The following is a 21,754-nucleotide window of genomic DNA, read 5'->3' as shown; positions in this document are numbered from 1 at the left end:
ATTTCTTGAATACCACCTGAATATTTCTGTTAAGCTACAATATATTACATTAAATTATATTTTAAGTTTTTTTATTTATATAAAATGTGTGTGATATAATAAAATCCCAAAAGTAATTACAATTATCCAGGAAAAGTGACACATTTTGCGAAAGTTGTTACCCTACTGTATATCAGTATTATATACATTATAATGTTTATTAATGTTAACTATAGTAAGCTATAATGTTATAATATTTTCTGTGTTATTTTTGTATAAAAAGTATAGTAATTAGTATATAGTATAGTAATATAGAATATGGTAATTTTGTTTGGTGCTTTTATAATTTTTATGAGTTTAAAAAAACAATTCGATTTAGTTTTAAATTATTTTGGTTTTAGTCATTTTAGTAGGCCTTCTTAAATTTATGTCAGTTAGTTGCCAATACAGCCTTTCTAATTTACGTTTTTCATCTAATGTTACTTTATTTACTCTGTTTCAGCTTTTTTCTATTAGCTAAAACGATTTTTAATAGATTTGGTTAACAATCCCTGCTGAAAAAAAAAAACAGCTAAAACCACCCTAGGCTGGTTGGCTGGTTTTAGCTGGTCAACCAACCTGGTTTTAGAGGGGTTTTGGCCACTTTCCTAGCTTGGCCAGGTCTTAGCTGGTCAGGCTGGGAGACCAGCTAAAACCAGCTACTTCCAGCCTAAACCAGCTTAGTCCAGCCAACCAGCCTAGGCTGGTATTAGCTGTTTGTTTTTTCCAGCAGGGATAACAACATTGCCACTGCATTTGTTGTTATATTTGTCCAGTGCTATGCGTTTCAAACTTTGATTTAGCCCATTATTCCTATTTTCATCTGCAAATTTAAGTGGTCTAAAGTGATGGTGTTACTTCATCTGGTCTTCCCTGTATCAAACCAAGATGCTTTATGACAGATCCGCAGCGCCGTCTAGTGGAGTGACACAGCTCTGAATAAGTGGTGCTTTTTCGTTACCAATGACAACTATTCAAACAAACATCCCAGAACTGAAAACAAACTTAGTTAAACACAGAAACCCGATAAACTGTAGGCCTTTCACGAGCATTTAAAGTAAATAGATTGTGTGCTTAGAAATTAGAAAGAGTTATATCCTTGTGTTTTGAATTTTTTGAATTGTGTGTTGGGGATATTCTGCATTCTAGATGACGTGATCTTCATTAGTAGCAAATAAACTTCTGCTGTTGGAAACATGAGCTCACCGCTGTCAACCCTGAGGAAGAACAAACGAGCTCCTCTACCAGACATTCAGAGTGATGGGTAAGTTCCAACAAAATGCAAATGTTAAAGGATTAGGTCCCTTCAAGAATAACAATTTCCTGATAATTTACTCAGATACACGTCATCCTAGATGTTCATGTCTTTCTTTCTTCGGTCGCAAAGTAATTTAAGTTTTATGAGGAAAACATTCCAGGATTTTTACCCATATAATGGACTTCAATCCAAAAAGAGTATATGCTTTTTAACCACAAATGCTGGTCTTGCACTAGCTCTGCCATGCACACAGATATCATGTTGGAAAGGTCATATATGCGGTTAGTTCTCTTACGAGAGGTCTCTCGTACTGCGTAAGCTAGCTTACGCTTGGGGAAAATCCTTTCCGCGAGAGATATTGAAGCTAAAAAATTATCCTTAATTTTGTATTAATGTAAAACGCGTTGCCGCAGTGAGCAGACATAGGCGAGGCGTATTGCTTGCCTATTGGCTGCTCTGCAGCAACTGCAGCACCTATCGAGCGAGGCTTGGCGCGAAACCAGCTCCAATGAGAGCCTTTCGCGCCTAATACGTCATCTCCCGCCGAAAGTGGCGTGATCCAAGCCTATAAATATCGCTCGAAGGTAGCTACACTCTGATTTTTTCATCCTTCAAGCGAAGCTCACGCATCGCTGGAGCCGGAGAAGAAGCCGCCGTCGACTGCAAGCATCTCAGCGGGACGAGCCATTGGAACTGCTGGCCACGCCGCCTTCCGTGCCTTCCTGCTGCGCTTTCCGGCGCCTATATCCTTTATAAACCTTTATAATCTACAGTGTGTGTCGCCGCTGCGATACACACTGTTTCTCTAAGAGAGCAAAGTGTCTTTTTAAAGATGCTTTCATACGGCTCGTGCAGATGCCAATGGCGACTCTGAGGACTTGCCTTGCCTTCTTCACTGAGACTGCTCCCCCGCCCGCGCGGTGTCGCGCCGTAAAAAGCGCTGTGCCCAGCGGGCCCCGGACCCTTCCTCCAGCCGACAAAGCTCGCCGGTTCGCCCGCCTGCTTCATCGACCTCGTCAGCCTCTGTTCCGGACGTAAAGCGGCCGCTGTATGCCACCGCTTCCATCGACGCCGGTGACGAGGGGGGCCATGAAGGAGGAAGAGGATTTCCGTTTCCCGCCAAAGCGGGAACGCGCATGCTGCTCAGAAGAGGCGATAGCAGCCCACTTATGTCTGCCCTCCGCTGGACGGCGTGCTAAGTCGGCCCTCCCCTCTAAAGCTTGCCGTCAGACGTCAAACCTGCTTCGCCGCGCTCTCGCCGCCGCCTAGCCGCGTCAGCGCTGCGTAACATGGTCTCTCACCGTTGCTGAGAGGCACCCGTGGTTAACGCTTTCTGACGTTTTTCTCGTCTGGCCGCCGCCCCGCCAGACGCGGCCCGCGGCCCAGGATTGAGTTGAAACCTGAGCCTCCGAAATCGTCCTAGCACATCTGGGAAAACGACAGTGTACGAGTCCCGCGGTTGCCGGACCCCCACCAAAGTTATTCGCTCGTCCAGTTCCAGGAAATGTGACTGTTCCAGTGTTTTCTGCAGCCAACAAACCGGCTCCGTCGCCCGTTTGCCTGCACACAAAAGTCGTTCCCACGGCTACACAGATATACCCCCAATAAAGTGTATTATCTGGTGTCCCGGCCACGGCCGATGGTGTTTCATGTGTCGTATGAATATGCCCACTAACCAGTGCTCATCTCTACACACAAACACAGCGCACATAAATCGACTCAGATCGATTGCGCGTCACACGTGGTAAATGTGCCCGCTTCACAGTGCCCACAAACACCACATTATGCACTGTTGGTTTCTGTAAAAACGAAACCAACAGTGCATTAACTCTATGCTTTGGGATGTTAAATGTGCCCGCTTCACAGTGCTCACAGACACCTCATTATGCACGTCAACCGGTTTCTGTTAAAACGAAACCAACAGTGCATCCGCTCTATGCAGGCGAACGTTGTCTTGGAGTGTTAAATGTGCCCGCTTCACAGTGCTCACAGACACCTCATTATGCACGTCAACCGGTTTCTGTAAAAACGAAACCAGGAGTGCGTTCGCTCTATGCAGGCGAACGCTGTTTGGAGTGTTGAACGCCGGTGCGCGAGTCCCGCGGCTGCCAGACTCCCACCGAAAGTATTCGCTCTCTCAGCTCCAAGAAATGTGGCTGTTCCAGCGTTATCCGCAGTCATCAAGCCGGCGCTGCAGCCTGCTTGTCTGCACTCAAGAGCCGTTCTCACGGCTACCCAATTAAATCCTCAAAGGAGTGTATTTTCGGGTGTTCCGGCCATAGCCGAAGGTGTTTTGTGTGTAGCTCGCATGCACATACACATGAGCACATCCTGTCATACAAAACCCGCGCACATAAAGTCGACCCGAATCGGCTGCGCTTCGCATGTGATAAATGTGCCCACCCTAGAGTGCCCACACATATCACATCAGGCAGGTCTTACGGTTTCTGTAAAAACGAACCGGACGACGCCCCGTCTACACGGCTAAAGGCTGCGCTGAGTGTGTTGAATGTGCCCGTTACTACGCAACCATATATACACACAAAGATAGCAGTCCCCGCGGTCAGTGTACCCCGAGCCTCGAATGTCACAGTCACTCGTGCGTCACAACGCACCGAAGCGACTCCGTTGTTGACAGATCGGAGCGCGCATCGCACCTACCCCCTTGCGTTACAGGTAAATGCATGGGAAAAGCTCCCAGGGGTTTCACAATGGGTGCTGGACATTATTAAAGGAGGCTATTCGCTACAGTTTCACCGACTTCGCATGTTTTATATGTGCCCACCTCAGAGTGCCCACACATATTACATCAGGCAGGTCTTACGGTTTCTGTAAACCGGACGACGCCCAGTCTACGCGGCTTAAAGCTGCATCGAGTGTGTTAAATGTGCCGTTACCACGCAACCACACATACACACAGAGAAAGCAGTCCCCGCGGTCAGCGTACCCCGAGCCTTGCATGTCACAGACACCGAAGCGGCTCCGTTAGTAACAGATCGGAGCGCGCTTCGCACCCACCCCCTCGCATTACATGATAGATGCATGGGAAAAACTCCCAGGGGTCTCAAAATGGGTGCTGGACATTATAAAGAGAGGCTATTCGCTCCAGTTTCGACGACGCCCTCGCCGTTACACGGCGCGCGTCGAGACCACGATAAAGGCAGATGCAGCACACCTGCTACGAGCCGAAGTGACCACTAGATCTAAGGCAACTGAACAAAGCGCTAGTGAAGCGAAAGTTCAGAATGCTCACAACCAAGAAAATCCTCGCACAAGTGTGCCGAGGAGACTGGTTTGTGTCAGTGGATCTGAAAGACGCGTATTTTCAAATACAGATAGCGTCGCGTCACAGGCGATTTTTGAGATTCGCCTTCGAGGGCCAAGCTTATCAGTACACAGTCCTACCATTCGGTTTGTCCCTAGCACCCCGTACGTTTACGAAGTGCATGGACGCAGCGCTCGCCCCGCTCAGACTGAAGGGAGTGCGAATACTGAATTATTTGGACGATTGGCTGATTTTAGCGCAATCTCGCTCAATGCTCAGGGAACACACGACCATGTTACTCGATCACCTCGAGAATTTGGGTTTGAAAGTAAACTGGGAGAAAAGCTCGCTGAACCCCAGCCAGAATATCTCCTTCCTGGGCATAGAACTGGATTCGCAGTCAATGACAGCGAAGCTAACGCAAGAGCGCGCGCTGAACATTCAGAGAGCAGTGAGCGCGCTCTGCTGCAGTGCGTCTGCCCCGCTCAAAACCTTTCAAAGAGTGTTAGGTCTTATGGCGTCAGCATCATCAGTTCTACAGTTAGGGATGCTCTGCATGCGCCCACTGCAGTTCTGGCTGAGAGCGCGAGTGCCGCACCAAGCGTGGGCGTCCGGTCGACTCCGTCTCACGATCAATCAGAGATGCGTTACAGCCCTGATGCCGTGGAGAACAGCCGGCTGGTACCAAACAGGTGTCACTCTAGAGAGACCCTCGAAGGTGAAAGTAGTGTCCACGGACGCGTCCACCTCGGGATGGGGAGCGCTCCTAGACGGCAGACCGTCGTTCGGCCAGTGGTCAGAACGCGAGAAATCGCTGCATATCAACTGCCTCGAAATGATGGCAGTAGAGAATGCGCTGACATATTTTCTTCCTTTATTGAAAGGAAGTCATGTATTAGTCCGCTCCGACAACATATCGGTAGTGGCTTACATAAATCGCCAGGGCGGTCTCAGGTCCAGAAAACTACATGCACTTGCAGAACGCCTTCTGGTATGGGCTCATCGCAACCTGCGCTCGCTGAGGGCAGCGCACGTGCGGGGGACCCTAAATGTAGGACCAGACAGACTGTCCAGGAACAATGTTCCGGCGGGCGAATGGTCGCTGCACCCTCAGACGGTGCAGCTATTATGGAAAACATTCGGCAGAGCTGAGATAGATCTATTTGCATCTCAGGACAACGCTCATTGTCTAGAATTCTTTTCCAAAGCCAAGGACGCGCTAGCACATGCGTGGCCCCGCCGTCCTCTTTATGCTTTTCCCCCAGTCTCTCTCCTACCTCAGGTGATAGAGAGGGTGAAGGAGGAAGGGTGTGCAATACTGCTAATAGCGCCGTTTTGGGGGAACCAGCCTTGGTTCCCAGCGCTGATGCAGATGACGAGCATCGCACCGTGGCCAATACCTGTGAGGAGAGACCTCCTCTCGCAGGCGGGCGGCGCGATTTGGCACCCTCACCCCGAGCTGTGGTCCCTTCATGTATGGGTCACCAGGGAATATATGATGAACTCCCCACAGGAGTGATATCAACGATCACACAGGCTAGGGCGCCATCTACTAGACGGCTCTATGCCTCGAAGTGGTCGATATTTGCGGACTGGTGCACAGCCCGCGGATCTTCACCCACAGACTGTGGAGTGACAGATGTACTTTCCTTCCTACAAGAGCTGCTGGACAAGGGCAGGTCCCCGTCCACGCTCAAAGTTTATGTGGCGGCCATAGCAGCGTTCTCGAGGACAACGCTAGGTCAGTCAATAGGGAGGAACGATTTAATCATACGCTTCCTTAGGGGAGCTAAGAGATTAAATCCACCCAGACCGCCTTCAGTCCCAACTTGGGACCTTTCTGTGGTGCTGGACGCTATGAAGGGCGGACCATTCGAACCACTACAGGCGGCTGAATTAAAATATCTGTCTCTTAAGGCTATATTCCTCCTAGCGCTCGCTTCAGTGAAGCGCGTAGGAGATTTGCATGCGCTCTCCGTGGGCGCGACATGCATGGAGTTTGGACCTAACGACTCTAAAGTTATACTCAAACCCAAGCATGGATATGTGCCAAAGTCTATTAACACACCGTTTAGAGCACAGGTCATCGCACTGTCTGCTCTGCCGGTTGGGGATGATGAGGCTGACGCGAGACTCTTATGTCCAGTTAGAGCGCTAAGAGTCTATGTGTCTCGCACGTCTGCTTTTAGACAGACAGAACAGCTGTTCGTCTCGTTTTACGGGCATTCTAAAGGAATGGCTGCGTCAAAACAGACTTTATCCAGATGGATAGTGGATGCTATTGCACTGGCGTACGAGTCCAAGGGCATGCGATGCCCGCTGGGTGGCAGAGCACATTCCACGAGGGGCGTGGCCTCGTCGTGGGCTTGGTCGAGTGGAATTAACTTGCAAGACATTTGTACGGCGGCAGGCTGGGCCTCTCCGTCTACATTCATAAGATTCTACAACTTGGAGGTTCCCGCCCTACAGGCCAAGTTGCTATCGGTCTAGATATTAACAGATATCTAGACCCATGTTCCAAGTTTATCCAGGTCGTTTACCTGCCTGGATATACCAGGAGCCAGTGTTTATAGGGTCCTAATCCCCTTATATGTTCAAGCACGTTCAAACACTATATGAACCCCGGGCTATTCGCCCTCGGGTCTATGGTATCAGATCTTGGCATGCACGGCGTTTTACATGGGGTCCCCAAGCGTAAGCTAGCTTACGCAGTACGAGAGACCTCTCGTAAGAGAACGTACTCGGTTACTAACGTAACCTCGGTTCTCTCAGAGAGGGAACGAGTACTGCGTACCTTGCCGTGCAAGCGCGTGCTCTGGGCGCTTTTATGATGAAAAAACCAGAGTGTAGCTACCTTCGAGCGATATTTATAGGCTTGGATCACGCCACTTTCGGCGGGAGATGACGTATTAGGCGCGAAAGGCTCTCATTGGAGCTGGTTTCGCGCCAAGCCTCGCTCGATAGGTGCTGCAGTTGCTGCAGAGCAGCCAATAGGCAAGCAATACGCCTCGCCTATGTCTGCTCACTGCGGCAACGCGTTTTACATTAATACAAAATTAAGGATAATTTTTTAGCTTCAATATCTCTCGCGGAAAGGATTTTCCCCAAGCGTAAGCTAGCTTACGCAGTACTCGTTCCCTCTCTGAGAGAACCGAGGTTACGTTAGTAACCGAGTACGTTCTTCCTCTGTGTGCTCCGGTTCAAAAAAGTAGCCTACCCTAAACTCCGTCTCATTTTCTCCTCCAACTTTAAAATCGTCCAACATTATTGTTTTACCTTATATTGTAAAGGGCCTTTGACTTTCTTTGCATGTTCCCTTTGTAAACAATGGGTTGGTACTTCAGCCTACATTGCGTGTGTGATTATGTAATGCGTAAGACCAACATTTGTGATTAAAAGTATATACTTTTTTTTTTTTTTTTAAGAAAATGACCAATTGTTTTTCTAAATAAGACCCTTATTTCTCGGTTGTGCTCATGTAGATATATAAATATAAAACCACTATATAGAGAAAAATCCAGGAATGTTTTCCTCAAAAATGTTAATTTCTTTGCGACTGAAGAAAGAAAGATGTGAACATCTTGGATGACATGGGGTGAGTAAATTATAAGGAAACATTAATTCTGAAAGAACTAATACTTTAAATAATGAAAAATACTAAGCCATAAGCATGCACATCTGCTATGAATAGCTGCGACACTGAAAAAATGAAATGCATTGTGCTAGAAATGACATGTTTGTATCTTTTCAGAATACCATATCAGTAGTACCACATTCGTAACCCAATTCATAATATTGTGGGTCCAGACTAATACAGTCAAATATTTTGTAATAATAATATGTTTTGTATGTAATATATCTCATATAAACATCATAATATAAATATAAATACTAGACCTTTGTATCCAATCATATGTTGGATTAAACATCGGAAGTTACATAATGTTTTGTAATGAAACATGTATTAGCAATAAATTTAAAACTTTCCACCCACTGCATAAAATTACAGAAATCTGCATGATATCAAGAATTTATTCAAATGTGTTTACCAATTAAATAAACTTTAATTTGACCTTAATTTTTTCTTTAAATTGTGTAAATAATCAAAATCTAATTAATAAAGTTCAAAGTACACAACCAGTCAAAAGATGTTGAATGTCTCTTCTGTTCACCAATCCTGCACTTATTTAATCCAAAGTACAGCAAAAACAGTAAAAAAAAACAATTGAAATATTTTTACTATTTCAAATAACAGTTTTCTATTTGAATATATTTTAAAAATGTAATTTATTCCTCTGGTTTCAAAGCTGAATTTTTAGCATTGCTCCACGCACACGATCCTTTAGAAAGCATTCTAATACTCTGATTTGCTGCTCAAAAAACATTTATGTTGAAAATAGCTTTTTCAGGTTTGCTTGATGAATAGAAAGTTCAGAAGAACAGCATTTATCTGAAATGGAAATCTTTTGTTACATTATAAATGTCTTTATCATCGCTTTTGATTAATTTAAAGCATCCCTGCTAAATAAAAGTATTCATTTCTATCATTTCTTTGCCTAGAAAAATAAAATCATACTAACTCCAAGCTTTTGAATGGTATAGCGTGTTACAAAAGCTTTTTATTTCAGATAAATGCTGATCTTTAATTCTTTCTATTCATCAAAGAATCCTGGAAAAATGTACTCAACTGTATTAAATCTTTATAATAATAAAAATGTTTCTTGAACAGCAAATCAGCATATTAGAATGATTTCTAAAGGATCACGTGACACTGAAGACTGGAGTAATGATGTTGAAAATTTTACTTTGATCACAGGAATAAATTACATTTTAAAATATATTCAAATAGAAATCAGCTATTTTAAATAGTAAAAATATTTTACAATATTTTGGGCCAAATAAATGCAGGCTTGGTGAGCAAAAGAGACTTCTTAAAGTCTTAAAAATATTACTGTTCAAAAACTTATGACTGACAGCCCAAATAAATACATAACATGTTAAAATTACAAAAATTTAACTAAAACTACAGTAATTTGTTTTAGTCTACCCAGCACTGTAATCCACTAAAAGCATGTGGTATTTGTGAAAACAGAGACACTGCCCTGTATGTTCTTATTTTTACATTCTTGCATTGCTGTGCTCAGTATGTTTTTGTTCTGCGACCTTTGGCCACTGGGTGTGTCACCCTCAGCCAATAATGGCACACGGCACAGGTGAGGCCAGGACTTTATTGTCTACCATTGCCCGTCATCTGTAACTCAACAGATTACAAGTCATTGTGATTTTTTTATGACACGTAAATACTGTTTACTAGTGAGCTAGATTGAAGATAGCTAAACTTGCTGGCAAGTTACAGCCAGTCATCCAACTATCAGTGTTAACTGTTCATACAGATAAAGAAAAAAATTATATGCATGATAAACAGTATTTGAAAAATATTTGTAAAATACCTCAACATCCTCACTCATCTTCATGCCGGCAGTCTCTCGAGTCGGTTGGGCTGTGTGTGCTCTGCAAACTGATGTCACGTCAGGCAGGGCGGTGTGCTTTTGGTGCTGTTCCTCCCATGAGGAGGGGACAAGTGTGGATGTTGTGTTTACAAAAAGTGTCTGAAAATTTCTGCAGTGTACCTTTAAATGTCAATGCAATTATTGATTTCTTTTAAAGTTTTAGAACTCAAAGACACTGCATTACAAGAATGACCGAGACAATCTTTGAAATAATCGGATGTCGTATCTGTTTTTGTGATCTAGGGAAAGAAAGCCTTACAAAGAAAGGTCAGACACTGGTAAGACTTACAGACATTTTACAGTTTTCCCATCTGTTCTAACAAGCGGATAAAATGTCAAGATAAATGTCAAGAGTCAGAACAGTTTGAGCTGCTTTTCTAACGCCATGCATTACGGATTAGATGAATGGCAGGTTTCCATTCACACAGTGCTGGAATATGAAAGCATATGGGACATAAAGCTATAATATGTAAGCCTAGAACACAAAACCAGTCTTGTTTTAGCTGAATAAATACGATTTCCATTGAAGTATGGTTTGTTATGAAAGGACAATATATGGCCGAGATACAACTATTTGAAAATCTACAGGGCTCTAGAGTGCGACCGAATTTCTCAATGGTGCGACTAAACAGAATCTGCGACCAGCCTTTTGAGGGCAAAAAATAAATAAATACTATGTGCGAATATGAAAAAATATTTAGGAGCAACCGATCAGCATATTTGTATTTGCGCTCAGAGGAGCTTCAAAGCTACGTGTTTTTGCTGCGTTGAGTAATGTATCACAGACATGGCTCACAAATCCTTTCATAAACAAAGTGTATATAAGAGTATAGAGAGCTTTGTTGATTCTAATAGAGCTTTGTGAGATTGCGAACTAAGATGAGTGACAGCTTTTAATAATTTAGTAGGGGAGTTTGTAAATGAGATATTGATTTAATACAGCAGTTAAATAAACAAGTTATTATTAAGTGACTTTGTCTGACTACAACACTATTGTGATTTTGCTCTATTTCGTCATCAGAAGTAATCTGAAACAAGTCACAACCGAGCCGCTGCGCATCTCCACTCAAACACAGCGATGTTTGGTTTATGAATGAACGTGCGTTTTTAAACAAATATAGTCAAATGATTCAATTTCCCGTTCATAAAGACAGTGACTTCCTTTATTCCTGAATGAACCAGCTGTTCGAAAGAATCAAATAAATGATATGATTCAGTAATTAAATCAGTGTCTTGCCACCACCTGCTGGCAGACCTTTTCAGTGATTAAAATCATTTAATGTTTCTGTATTCAAAATGTTATATTCAAAACAATAATCTCAATAACTCATGCCACCTCTGAGCCTCATTAAACATGAAAAGGTAAAAACAAAATTCCCCTGTAAATCACTTTAAGGAGTCAAATATCACCTCGTAATGGGAAGGCAAATTTTTCATCAGATTTTTTGATTATTATTTAGAATGTACTCCTGAAGTTTTGACTGTGCTCCTGAATTTTAAGTTCCTGATCCGTCCGAAAATCGTAACCAATGCTCTGACACGGAGCCATCAACCTCCCAGGTTACGTCAAGCCCTGGTCCAGAGACAACATTAGATAATGAGCCACATTAGAGTCCGAGCCAGAGCCAGAGAAATTTGAAAATTTAAATAAAGTTTAAATAAAGCCCCACTCGTGGCATTATCTAGAAGACGACTACAAACAAAGTTAAGTCTGACACAGATAAAGGGACCGATGACCAGCCAGCCGGGGTTCATCTTTGGGAGAAAAAGAAGAAACGACACACACATTTTATTTGCACTTTTTAGTAGTGATGGGAAAATTAAGCTTTTCAAAGCACAGAGGCTTTCCCATCAACTGTATCATTTATTACTTGAAACTTTTTTTTCTCCACATCTTTGCGTCTCGGATGTCCAAGCGATTTTTGGACAGTTTCATAAAATAAATCAACTTGTGCTATGAAACATCATTTTAATTACACAAGGTATAAATGAATTAATCTGTAAATAATCTTATAAAAAAGAAAAAAAAGAGACTAAAATACAATTTTTATTGACTAAAACTAGAGGAAAATAGTCATGGATAATTCTGACTAAAATGCTCAGACTTTTAGTTGACTAAAACTTGACTAGACTAAAAAAAAATGAACGTGACTAAAACTAATTAAAAAATGACAGCTTCACACTAAAAGTAAAATTAAAACCGGCCACTAAAAACAACACTATTTACAAGTCAATATTGCCTATATGGACAGCGATTAAAAAAAGAAAAGTGAACTTGTAAAACTACTGTGTTCAATGCGATGCGGTCAAAAATTTGGGTGTACCTAACTTTTGTGCTGGTGCACCTAAGAAAAAAAGGCGCACCAGTGCAACAAGGATAAATACTGAGAAAATTGCCTTTAAAGCTGTCCAAATGAAGTTCTTAGCCATGCATATTACTAATCAAAAAATAAGTTTTTATATTATTATGATAGGAAATTTACAAAATCTTCGTATCTTCGATTATTTTGATCCATACAATGTATTTTTGGCCGTTTCTACAAATATACCTGTGCTACTTAAGACTGTTTTTGTTCCAGGGTTACATATAGAAAGTGCACAGAGAACAGAATATGTCAAGAAATGGATCTTATAAGTATCACGGAAATTAAAAGTATAAATTTTGCTGTTTCAGACTATGAAGCTGAACTATTCAGAGAAATTTTTCCACAAAACCAGCACGTGCCACACATCACGGACAGTCTTTCGACTGTAAGATCAAAGGTTGTGCAAAAGAAGAAGGCAAAAGAAGGTATTGTGACTGAATGGACCAATTAAAAGATGTTTTTATCAAAACATTAAGTATGGTGTTTCCTAAATTATCTGTAAATGTGTCGCAGCTCCGCCGAGTGATTTCGAACTGATGTCAAGTATGATGCAGAAGATCGTTCAGCTTGAGAGAAAGGTGAAAACTCAGGCTGTGGATATTGAGCAAAAGGTAAGATGCTTCTTACATCTGATTTACTGTATAGTTTAAGCATGTAAATTTGTGTTTACAATTATCAGTGTTATGTCAGATGTCTTCAGGTGCATAGCTGATATCATTTTTTTAGGTGTCATGTGGCGTAAGCACTTAATTTCCTTACATTTCCTGCCCAAGGCAAGACGAATAGCAGTTCTGGAAGAAAAACTGAATATTTTGCAAGAGGCAAAAGGTAATTATTATTTGTCAAACAAATAGGAGTTAAAATTGCATATAAAGACTGAGTTAGCATGATAGAAATAGAAAAAGATGAGTAAGAATCCATAAGGAAAACACTTTGTTATTATTCGATTTTAAATCTTTTAAATTTCCTAGTCCTCATTGTTGTAATGATAGAAAGATAATCATGTATTATTTAAACTTTACATCTATGTTGAGATTTTAGTAATATAATATACAAGCATTTATTGTTGCATTTTAATTATTGCTGTAATATATGCTTATAATTTTAAGTATTTATGTATGCGTTTATATTAGTGGTGGGCCGTTATCGGCGTTAACGTGCTGCGTTAACGTGAAACTCTTATCGTGCGATAAAAAAAATATCGCCGTTAATCTATTCTCAAATTTGGGTTGGGAGCTGGGTCTAAACTACGCAAGCTATGATGACTTTCACCTTGATAGTTTAACGCGGATGTAAACCGAAGACTAATATGGTCGCGCGTTTAAGTCTCCTCCGCCAAAACACAGACGGGATCGCGTCGTCCTCCATTCATAAAAACCGAATCTACTATAGCGCGAAATGCCAAGTAAATTCGTCGTTTTTTGGATTCATAAATCAAATGTTGGTCTGTCACTTAATTCAAATCGCGATATGGACTAGTGTCTGTGAAAACTGAAATGCAAAAAGACCGTTTTAATATGAATCCGATATGTTCCGTTTGCCTAGCTGTATGCATTGCGGAGACGAGCTTTTACTACACGCATACTGAAACACACGTGACGCTCCCGCTAATTTTTGGCATTTGCATCTCACATGAACAGATAAACTCAATCTCCCAAACTGCTGTGAGTGTCACTTTTACCGTTTCATTTGAGAAAACTAGCATCATATCATACTGTATACACAGAAACTTCATGGCAACCTGTCAAAATAAAAGTACGGTGTAACATGTAATGGGTTGGGTAGGTGTTGACTTTAAAAAAAACAATCTAATAGGTAGAAAAAATTATTTCAGTGTTAGTTAGTTAGTAAACACAAGTACATCTAATTGAACATAATTTATTTTCATCGACAAATTATCATAGAACAGCTTATGAGCTTTATGATCCATTCTCAAAGACTTACTTTTAGTCATTATTTGGGTAGCACACATATTCTGAATGCCTTCAGCAGAATTCAAATTAGCCATTTTAATCTAGATTAATCTAGATTAATTCCAAGATTTAATCTAGATTAATCTAGATTAAAAAAATTAATCTATGCCCACCCCTAGTTTATATAATATAATTTAATACAATCCAAATCCAAAGTATTTATAGTTGTAATGTATGGTGATTTTAATAATATAATATTAAGAATTTATTGTTGCATTTTAGGTATTTAAATATTTATCTGTCCTGATTTTAATAAATAAGATTTATTTTTAATATAATTAAGTATTTTATTGCTGTAATACATGCGTATAATATAAAGTATTTATCTATACATTTATATATAATATAAATTGTAAATATTTATAGTTGTAATGTATGATGATTTTAATATAATTGTAAGCCTTAATTGTTGCATTTTAAGTATTTATCTGTACTGATTTTAATAAATAAAATGTTTTTAATGTTAATATATTTTATTGCTGTAATATATGCTAATAATATAATTTTCAGTATTTATATATACTTCGAATTTCAAGTATGTATTTATGCTTTTATATAATATAAACTATTTGTAGTTGCAAAGTATTATGATTATAATATAATTTTGAGCATTTATTCTGCATTTTAAGTATTTAAACATTTATCTGTACTAATTTTAATAAACTATTTTTGTAATATATGCCTATAATTTTAAGTATCTATGCAAAAAAATAATGCAATATAATGTAGTATAATATAATTCAAAATCTAAGTGTTTATAGTTGTGCTGTATGGTGATTTTAATAATATAATTTTAAGCATTTTAAGTTTTGTTTTTTTAGTATTTAAACATGTATCAGTATTGATTTTATTAAATAAGATATATAATTTTTAAAACAATATCATTTTAAGTATTTATTGATGTAACATGTTTCTAATTTAAAGTATTTATCTTTGCATTTATATTGTAAAATAAAATATAATATAAATAAGTATTTATAGTTGTAATGTATGGTGTTTTAATATAATTGTAAGCATTTATTGTTGCATTTTAAGCATCTATGCATTTACCTGTACTTATTTTGATAATATATTTTTTAATGTTAATATAATTTCAAGTATTTATTGCTGTAACATATGCTTATAATATAAGTTTAAGTATTTATCTATGCATTTAAATATAATAATAAATATAATACAATATATAATATATGCTGATTTTAATTTAATATAATTTTTAGGTATTTACTGTTGAATTTTTGGAATTTAACATTTAAATAAAATGTTTTATATAAATAAAATACTGAATATAAATATAATTTGAAGTATATATTTTTGTAACTTAAACAAAAAATAATATTTGGCCATGCCTGAGATGGATAATTCTCATCAACATTACATTTATAAGAATTTAATGAGACTTATTAAAGTGAAATAACAAAAACAAAGCCCAGAGTAAAACATCAAGACATTATTAACCACTTCAGCAGTCATATAAAATGTTGTCTAAACAAATGTGTTTGTCATTGGCTTTAGAGAAATCGACAGGTAACGAGAACCAAGATGAAGAACTGGTTAAATTGTGCCTCAAGCTTCAAAACCAAGTGTGGGAAATGGAGGTGAGCAGCTTTGCGTGATTGTTGAGAGCTGTATGATGACATTTCTTTGAACCGGTTATGTGTGCAGATGTTCGTCATAGTATGCAGAAAACAAAACAAAGGCGATTCCTGACTGTATAATTACACAGAAATAGCTATTTGAACTCAACAGAATGCCATTTCCCCACCCACACAGAAGTTTCTAAATGATTATGGAATGATCTGGGTTGGAAGTTATGAAGAACACGATGAGCAGAAGAACACGAGCCAACGTCCTGGAGCAACTAATGCACGCAAGAGTTTCAAAATGAACTTTGACCTGGTCCTGCAGAACATCCAGGAACTGAACTTTGCAGCAGGAGAAGGGGAGTCCCATGTGACTGCTATTCCTGGTGGAGCCAAACTTTCACAGAAGTCTTCAATACCTCTTTGGCTCTACAGAAACGGCATTGTCATGTTCAGTGGTCCATTCCGCTCCTATCAAGACCCAAGCACACAGGTCCAGTTGTTTTCTTGCTTTGGACTTAGATCACTTAGTTTGACTATATAAACACCATATCTTTTCCACAGCCAGCTTCCGTTTACTTTAGATGGATCATCAAATCTATTGTTCCTTTCTCTTCTTGTTGCAGGACTGCATGCAAGACTTGATGGATGGGTTTTTTCCTTCTGAGCTTCAGGAAAGGTTTCCTAATGGTGTGCCCTTCCAGGTGTGGACTGTGGATTAATGCAGTTATATCATCCCTATGATTAATTTGGTCAATTTAAAGGGATAGTTCACCCAAAAATGAAGATGATATACTCACCTTCAAGCCATCTTATTCTTTCAGACAAATACAATTGGAGTTATATTAAAAAAATGCCCTGACTCTTCCAAGCTTTATAATGGCAGTAAATGGGTGTTGAGATTTTGAAGTCGAATAAAGTGCATCCATCCATCATAAATACAACTCCACATGGCTCTGGGGGTTAATAAAGGTGTCCTAAAGTGAATTGATGCATTTAGAAAAATATCCATAGTCAAAACTTTATAAAGCATAATCTTCAGCTTCAGCTAACGGAAGAGGGTGGGCATTCTTCACGAGAGTGTGACGGTTCCAGCTGATGACGTAGGCGTAGTGTAATGCTGCCTTCATGTGCTATCGTAATTATGGTAAATACCAAAATCCGACATCTAAATTGCACATGAACACCCACTCACGTTGTAATTTCCACTGGAAAGCTCGAAATTTATGATACCCGAGTTGCCGAGATGGGATAAACTTTGACCTTTCAACATGGCGGACAGCAACGAAACTATACTGAATGATAAGCATTGCATGATGTTAAAAGTTCTCTGCTGTTTAGTTGGTTAGTTTGTAGCCCCCATAATGCTGGGGCATAAAGGATTTTAATAACGTCGCTATTTAAACGTAGTGTTGTCTTTAAAAATACCGTTAAGAGAAGATGCTAGCTTGTCGTGGCTCGCCTCCAGTAGGGTGCTGTGCGGTACAGTGTTCTGAAGGAGGCAATTTTCTCATGTTATTTTATTTGGTCAAATTGTGAGGACAAATTGCGAGTCCGCCATGTTTCTCTTCACTACGACAACAAAAGCACCTGAGCACGACACACTGGTAATTTCCACTTCACAAGTGGAAAGCATCATCTTTCCCATATCACATGAAGGCAGCATCAGCAGAAGCGAAGAGAGAGCAAAACAAAACACCAGTCACGAATTAGAAGTACAAAACAAGGATTTTGATATAAGCCAAGAGCAGACTGGTTTTACTTTGCTGTAAACAAGACTTGGTTCTCATGAGGCTAGCATATTCTCACCAGAGCTTAAGTCATCTGCTGGAAAAACCACTCTCATGTACGATAGCTAGCGGAAGCTAGAGATTACGGTTTTAAAAGTTTTAATTCTGGATATTTTTCTTACACAACTGCATCACTTCACTTTGGGAGGCCTTCATTGCATGCTTGTTTAGAATCACCTGTCACCTGTGCTCAGCAAGTTTCATGATTTTTTTTAGTTTTCCTTTAGGCTTTATAGGACTTGGGTAAATTTGAATAGGCCCCTTTTCTAAACGACCCCGTTATAGCTTCCCAAAAGGTACCTTGGACTAGTTCACAAAAGAATCAGGTGGTTTTTTACATCTTCTTAATCATTTAACAAACCAATTGATTGACAGCAGTGGTTCTAGAGGCAAAGTTGTCCAGAATGAGGAATTCTATTGTATGACATGAATATCGCCTTTATGTTCGAAAAACCCTTTAATGCACATTCGTTTACATCCTTGAAAAATGCGATATTGCCCCCCAGTGGCCGATTTGTTTCAGATTTCTCACAGACCTTCTCACAAACCACACTAAACAGGTTCATGACCAAAGAGATGAGGAGTTCATAGTTAGGCGACCAGGGACTGTGTTTCCTGGAAGAGGACAATCTATAGATGGAGCAGGAAGGCATTCGGTGGACAGATCTGAGCAGACCAGTCCCCCAGCACCAAAACACAGTCAGATACCAGGTCTGATCATGATTTTGGTATGATTTAACAGTTAATGGATTATATTTCAAAACGGATTTTAAATTGCCATTTTGTGTGGCATTTAGGCAAAAAGCTCTCAATGGAACAGTTCTTGCGGAAGCTCCCAGAGAATGTGGTGAAGGAAGGCAAAGTGATAAGTATACGTGACTCAATCAAGGCTCATCTACTGGTCAGTACACTCTTGTTTAAGTCTGTCCTGTTTAGGGTCATTCAGTCACATTTCCAACTGAACTGACTTTGGTTTTGTCAAGGGCTTTCCTGATGGTGTCAAAAGTCACTCGGCAACAACTGTGGAAACATCTGCTCTGCAGGCCTTGAGAGAATGGTATCAAAATCCTAATCATCTTAAATTCATGACCAAACAGAAAAACTTTTAAAGATAGCATAAAAGTTGAGTTCTGGACTTTAATCATTAACTTATTCACGGATTCAGTGAGACAGACTCTACACAATCAGCAAAAGACATCACCACACTACGACTGAAGTCTGAGGATGGCGTGGAAACGTTTATGATGAAAATGTACTTCACTGAGACCATTGGAGATCTCCGTCACTATTTGGACCTGAAAAGGTTTGAGATATGACTACCTATAAAAATTAAAAATTCTGATAATTTACTCTCTCTCCTGTCATCCAAAATGTCTTTCTTTAGTTAAAAAGATAAAGGTTTTTGAGGAATACATTCCAGGATTTTTCTCCATATAGTGGACTTCAATGGTGGTCAATGGGTTGAAGGTCCAAACTGCAGTTTAATGCAGCTTCAAAGGGCTCTACATGATCCCATGATTTTTTTTTTAGATAATGATCAATCATTTCACTACATAAGACACTTATTCCCTGACTGGGATCATGTAGAGCCCTGCATTAAAATTGCAATTTGGATCTTCAAACCGTTGGCCACCATTGAAGTCCACTATATGGAGAAAAATCCTGGAATGTATTCCTCTAAAACCTTAATTTCTTTTTGACGGACAAAGAAACACATGAACATCTTGCATGACATGGGAGTGAGTAAATTATCAGGAAATGTTTATTCTCGAAATGAACTAATCCCTTAAAATATCAAACACGCTCCATATGTAGGCAACTTATTTATTATTAAAAATGTAGATTATAAATGTACTTGTAATTAATTAAATACTGAAATATATCAATAATAAAGTTTATAAACTAAAGAAATACTTAAAAAGATTTTTTTTATTATTCATTATCAGGCCATCTTAGATATATATGTAGAGTGTTTTTTCTTTTATTAGAAGAGATTTGAAGAAATGTAGCATAAAATCATTTTCTCCTCAGTGGATCCTCTGCAGTGAATGGGTGCCGTCAAAATTAAAGTCCAAACAGCTGGTAAAAACATCACAATAATCCATACTGTACTGGACTCCAGTCCAGCAATTAATGCCTTGTGAAGTGAAAAGCTGCATATTTCTAAGAAACAAATCTATCATTAAAAAATTAGGATGTTTTAACTTTAAACCATAAATTCTGGCCATAATCCATAACACTTCTTCCAGTGAAAAAGTCCATCTCCTGTCGTCCTCTTCCTTCAAAATAGATAAACATTCGTTTAGAACTGGTTTAGATCTGTGCATATTTCTCTCCTGATTCAGAGGAAACATTTTCACTGAAGAAAGCAATATTGCAATATTTTTATCAGCTGTTTGGACTCATTCTGACGGCACCCATTCACTGAAGAGGATCCACTGGTGAGCAAGTGATGTAATGCAACATTTTTCCAAATCCGTTCTGATGAAGAAACAAACACTACATCTACATACTGGATTGCCTGAAAATGAGTCAATTTTAGTTTTCGGCTGAAATTTCTTTAACACTATTTTGCCCAAAATGAATGTATGCTGTCTATATTCATAGGCAGAATTACTGCAGAATTGTTGTTTTTTTTCAGTAAGATTACAATTTAAATCTCTTTCGACAGAGGACTGGGTGCTGCACCATATAACATCATTAGTGCATTTCCACAACGGTGCTACAATGATGACACCCAGACGCTACTGTCCTGTGGTCTGACTCCAAATGCAGCATTGCTTCTCCGTCCACAAGCTTCACCACACAAACAATGTGGTGACACATACAGAACATATGAGTGAGCATCGTTAACACACTTTCACAGTGATCCTACAACACTGCTGACTCCTAATGTCTCAAATATAGGATTTTTGGAAGATACACTACCAGTCAAAAGTTATTACACATAAGATTTTAGGGTTTTTTAAAGAAGTCTCTTCTGCTCATCAAGCCTGCATTTATTTGATCCAAAATACAGCAAAAACAATTTTGAATTATTTGTATACTGTATATGTTACTATTTAAATTAACCATTTTCTATTTGAATATATTTTAAAATGTAATTTATTCCTGTGATTTCAAAGCTGTTTTAGCACCATCACCCCAATCCTTCAGAAATCATTCTAATTTTCTGATTTGCTGCTCAAATAACTTTTTTTTTTCAGGTTTCTTTCATGAATAGAAAGTTCAGAAGAACAGCATTTATCTGAAATAGAAATATTTTGTAAACTATGTCTTTTTCATCACTTTTGATCAACTTAAAGCATCCTTTTTAAATTAAAAAAATAAATAATAATAATAATTTCTTTCCCCCAAAAAATTATTCTGACTACTGACTTTGGTAGTGTATGTTACAAAAGCATTTTATTTCAGATAAATGCTGATCTTTGAATCTTACTCAAAGAATCCTGAAAAAAAGATACTCAACTGTTTTGAAATGTACTCAACTGTTTAAATATTGATTAGAAAGCAGTTATTTTAAATGGTAAAATCATTTTAAAATGTTACGGTTTTTGCTGTACTTTGTATCAAATAAATGCAGGCTTGGTGAGCAAAATAGACGGTAAATAACATTAAAAATCCCAACATTTTTGACTGGTAGTGTAAATCAGGAAGGAAATCTCCAAACACATCAATAAATTGGTTTAAAATAATAAAAGTAATCAATGTGATAAGTAAAACATTTCAAATTACAACAATTGAATCAACTGCTAATACAGTTCTTTTTCCAAGTCCAAGTCTAAAGTTTTTGTTTAACTTCCACATTATTGTAAACGTTCCAACTAAGTCTTTTAAACGTGACTATTTGCAGAAATTTACAAGGAAATGTGTTCATTTACAAACAGTCTTTTACATGAGGTGAAATACACTGAAACTTGCTGGTTTCCCTGCTCCTATTATTAATAAGTGCATAAAATCAAGCACTTTTTGTATGGTGTGTACCAATTTA

The 21,754-nt window shown here is 39.0% G+C and overlaps 2 protein-coding genes across 2 annotated transcripts in view; one reads left to right on the top strand and one right to left on the bottom strand.

Moving 5' to 3' along the window:
- The window catches only part of atp2c1 (ATPase secretory pathway Ca2+ transporting 1), a 45,635-nt gene extending 35,591 nt beyond the window's left edge, over nucleotides 1-10,044 (bottom strand). Inside the window, exon 1 of the mRNA XM_073846511.1 lies at nucleotides 9,992-10,044. Coding sequence (XP_073702612.1) covers nucleotides 9,992-10,015 — 24 coding nt within the window. The 5' untranslated portion in view covers nucleotides 10,016-10,044. The remainder of the gene's footprint in view (nucleotides 1-9,991) is intronic.
- On the top strand, nucleotides 1,111-20,900 carry ubxn11 (UBX domain protein 11). Its single transcript, XM_073846513.1, has 13 exons — nucleotides 1,111-1,282; nucleotides 10,295-10,329; nucleotides 12,726-12,842; nucleotides 12,931-13,028; nucleotides 13,191-13,245; nucleotides 15,906-15,988; nucleotides 16,164-16,466; nucleotides 16,600-16,677; nucleotides 18,324-18,474; nucleotides 18,561-18,664; nucleotides 18,747-18,820; nucleotides 18,929-19,066; nucleotides 20,435-20,900. The coding sequence occupies exons 1-13, from the start codon at nucleotides 1,215-1,217 to the stop codon at nucleotides 20,604-20,606; spliced, it is 1,476 nt and encodes a 491-aa protein (XP_073702614.1). The 5' UTR covers nucleotides 1,111-1,214; the 3' UTR covers nucleotides 20,607-20,900.
- Nucleotides 20,901-21,754: the final 854 nt, after the last annotated feature.

This window comes from Garra rufa, chromosome 9 (assembly GCF_049309525.1).
Source record: "Garra rufa chromosome 9, GarRuf1.0, whole genome shotgun sequence".
Classification (NCBI taxonomy): Eukaryota; Metazoa; Chordata; class Actinopteri; order Cypriniformes; family Cyprinidae; genus Garra; species Garra rufa.
The sequence above is the reverse complement of the archived record's forward strand: the minus strand, read 5'-3'. Positions and strand labels throughout refer to the sequence as shown.

Excerpts from the sequence above, each read along its gene's own strand:
- ubxn11 (XM_073846513.1), top strand. The coding sequence starts at position 1,215 with ATGAGCTCACCGCTGTCAACCCTGAGGAAGAACAAACGAGCTCCTCTA. Across the intron at positions 1,283-10,294 it reads CCAGACATTCAGAGTGATGG|GGAAAGAAAGCCTTACAAAG; the intron begins GTAAGTTCCAAC and ends TTTGTGATCTAG. Across the intron at positions 13,246-15,905 it reads TATTTTGCAAGAGGCAAAAG|AGAAATCGACAGGTAACGAG; the intron begins GTAATTATTATT and ends CATTGGCTTTAG.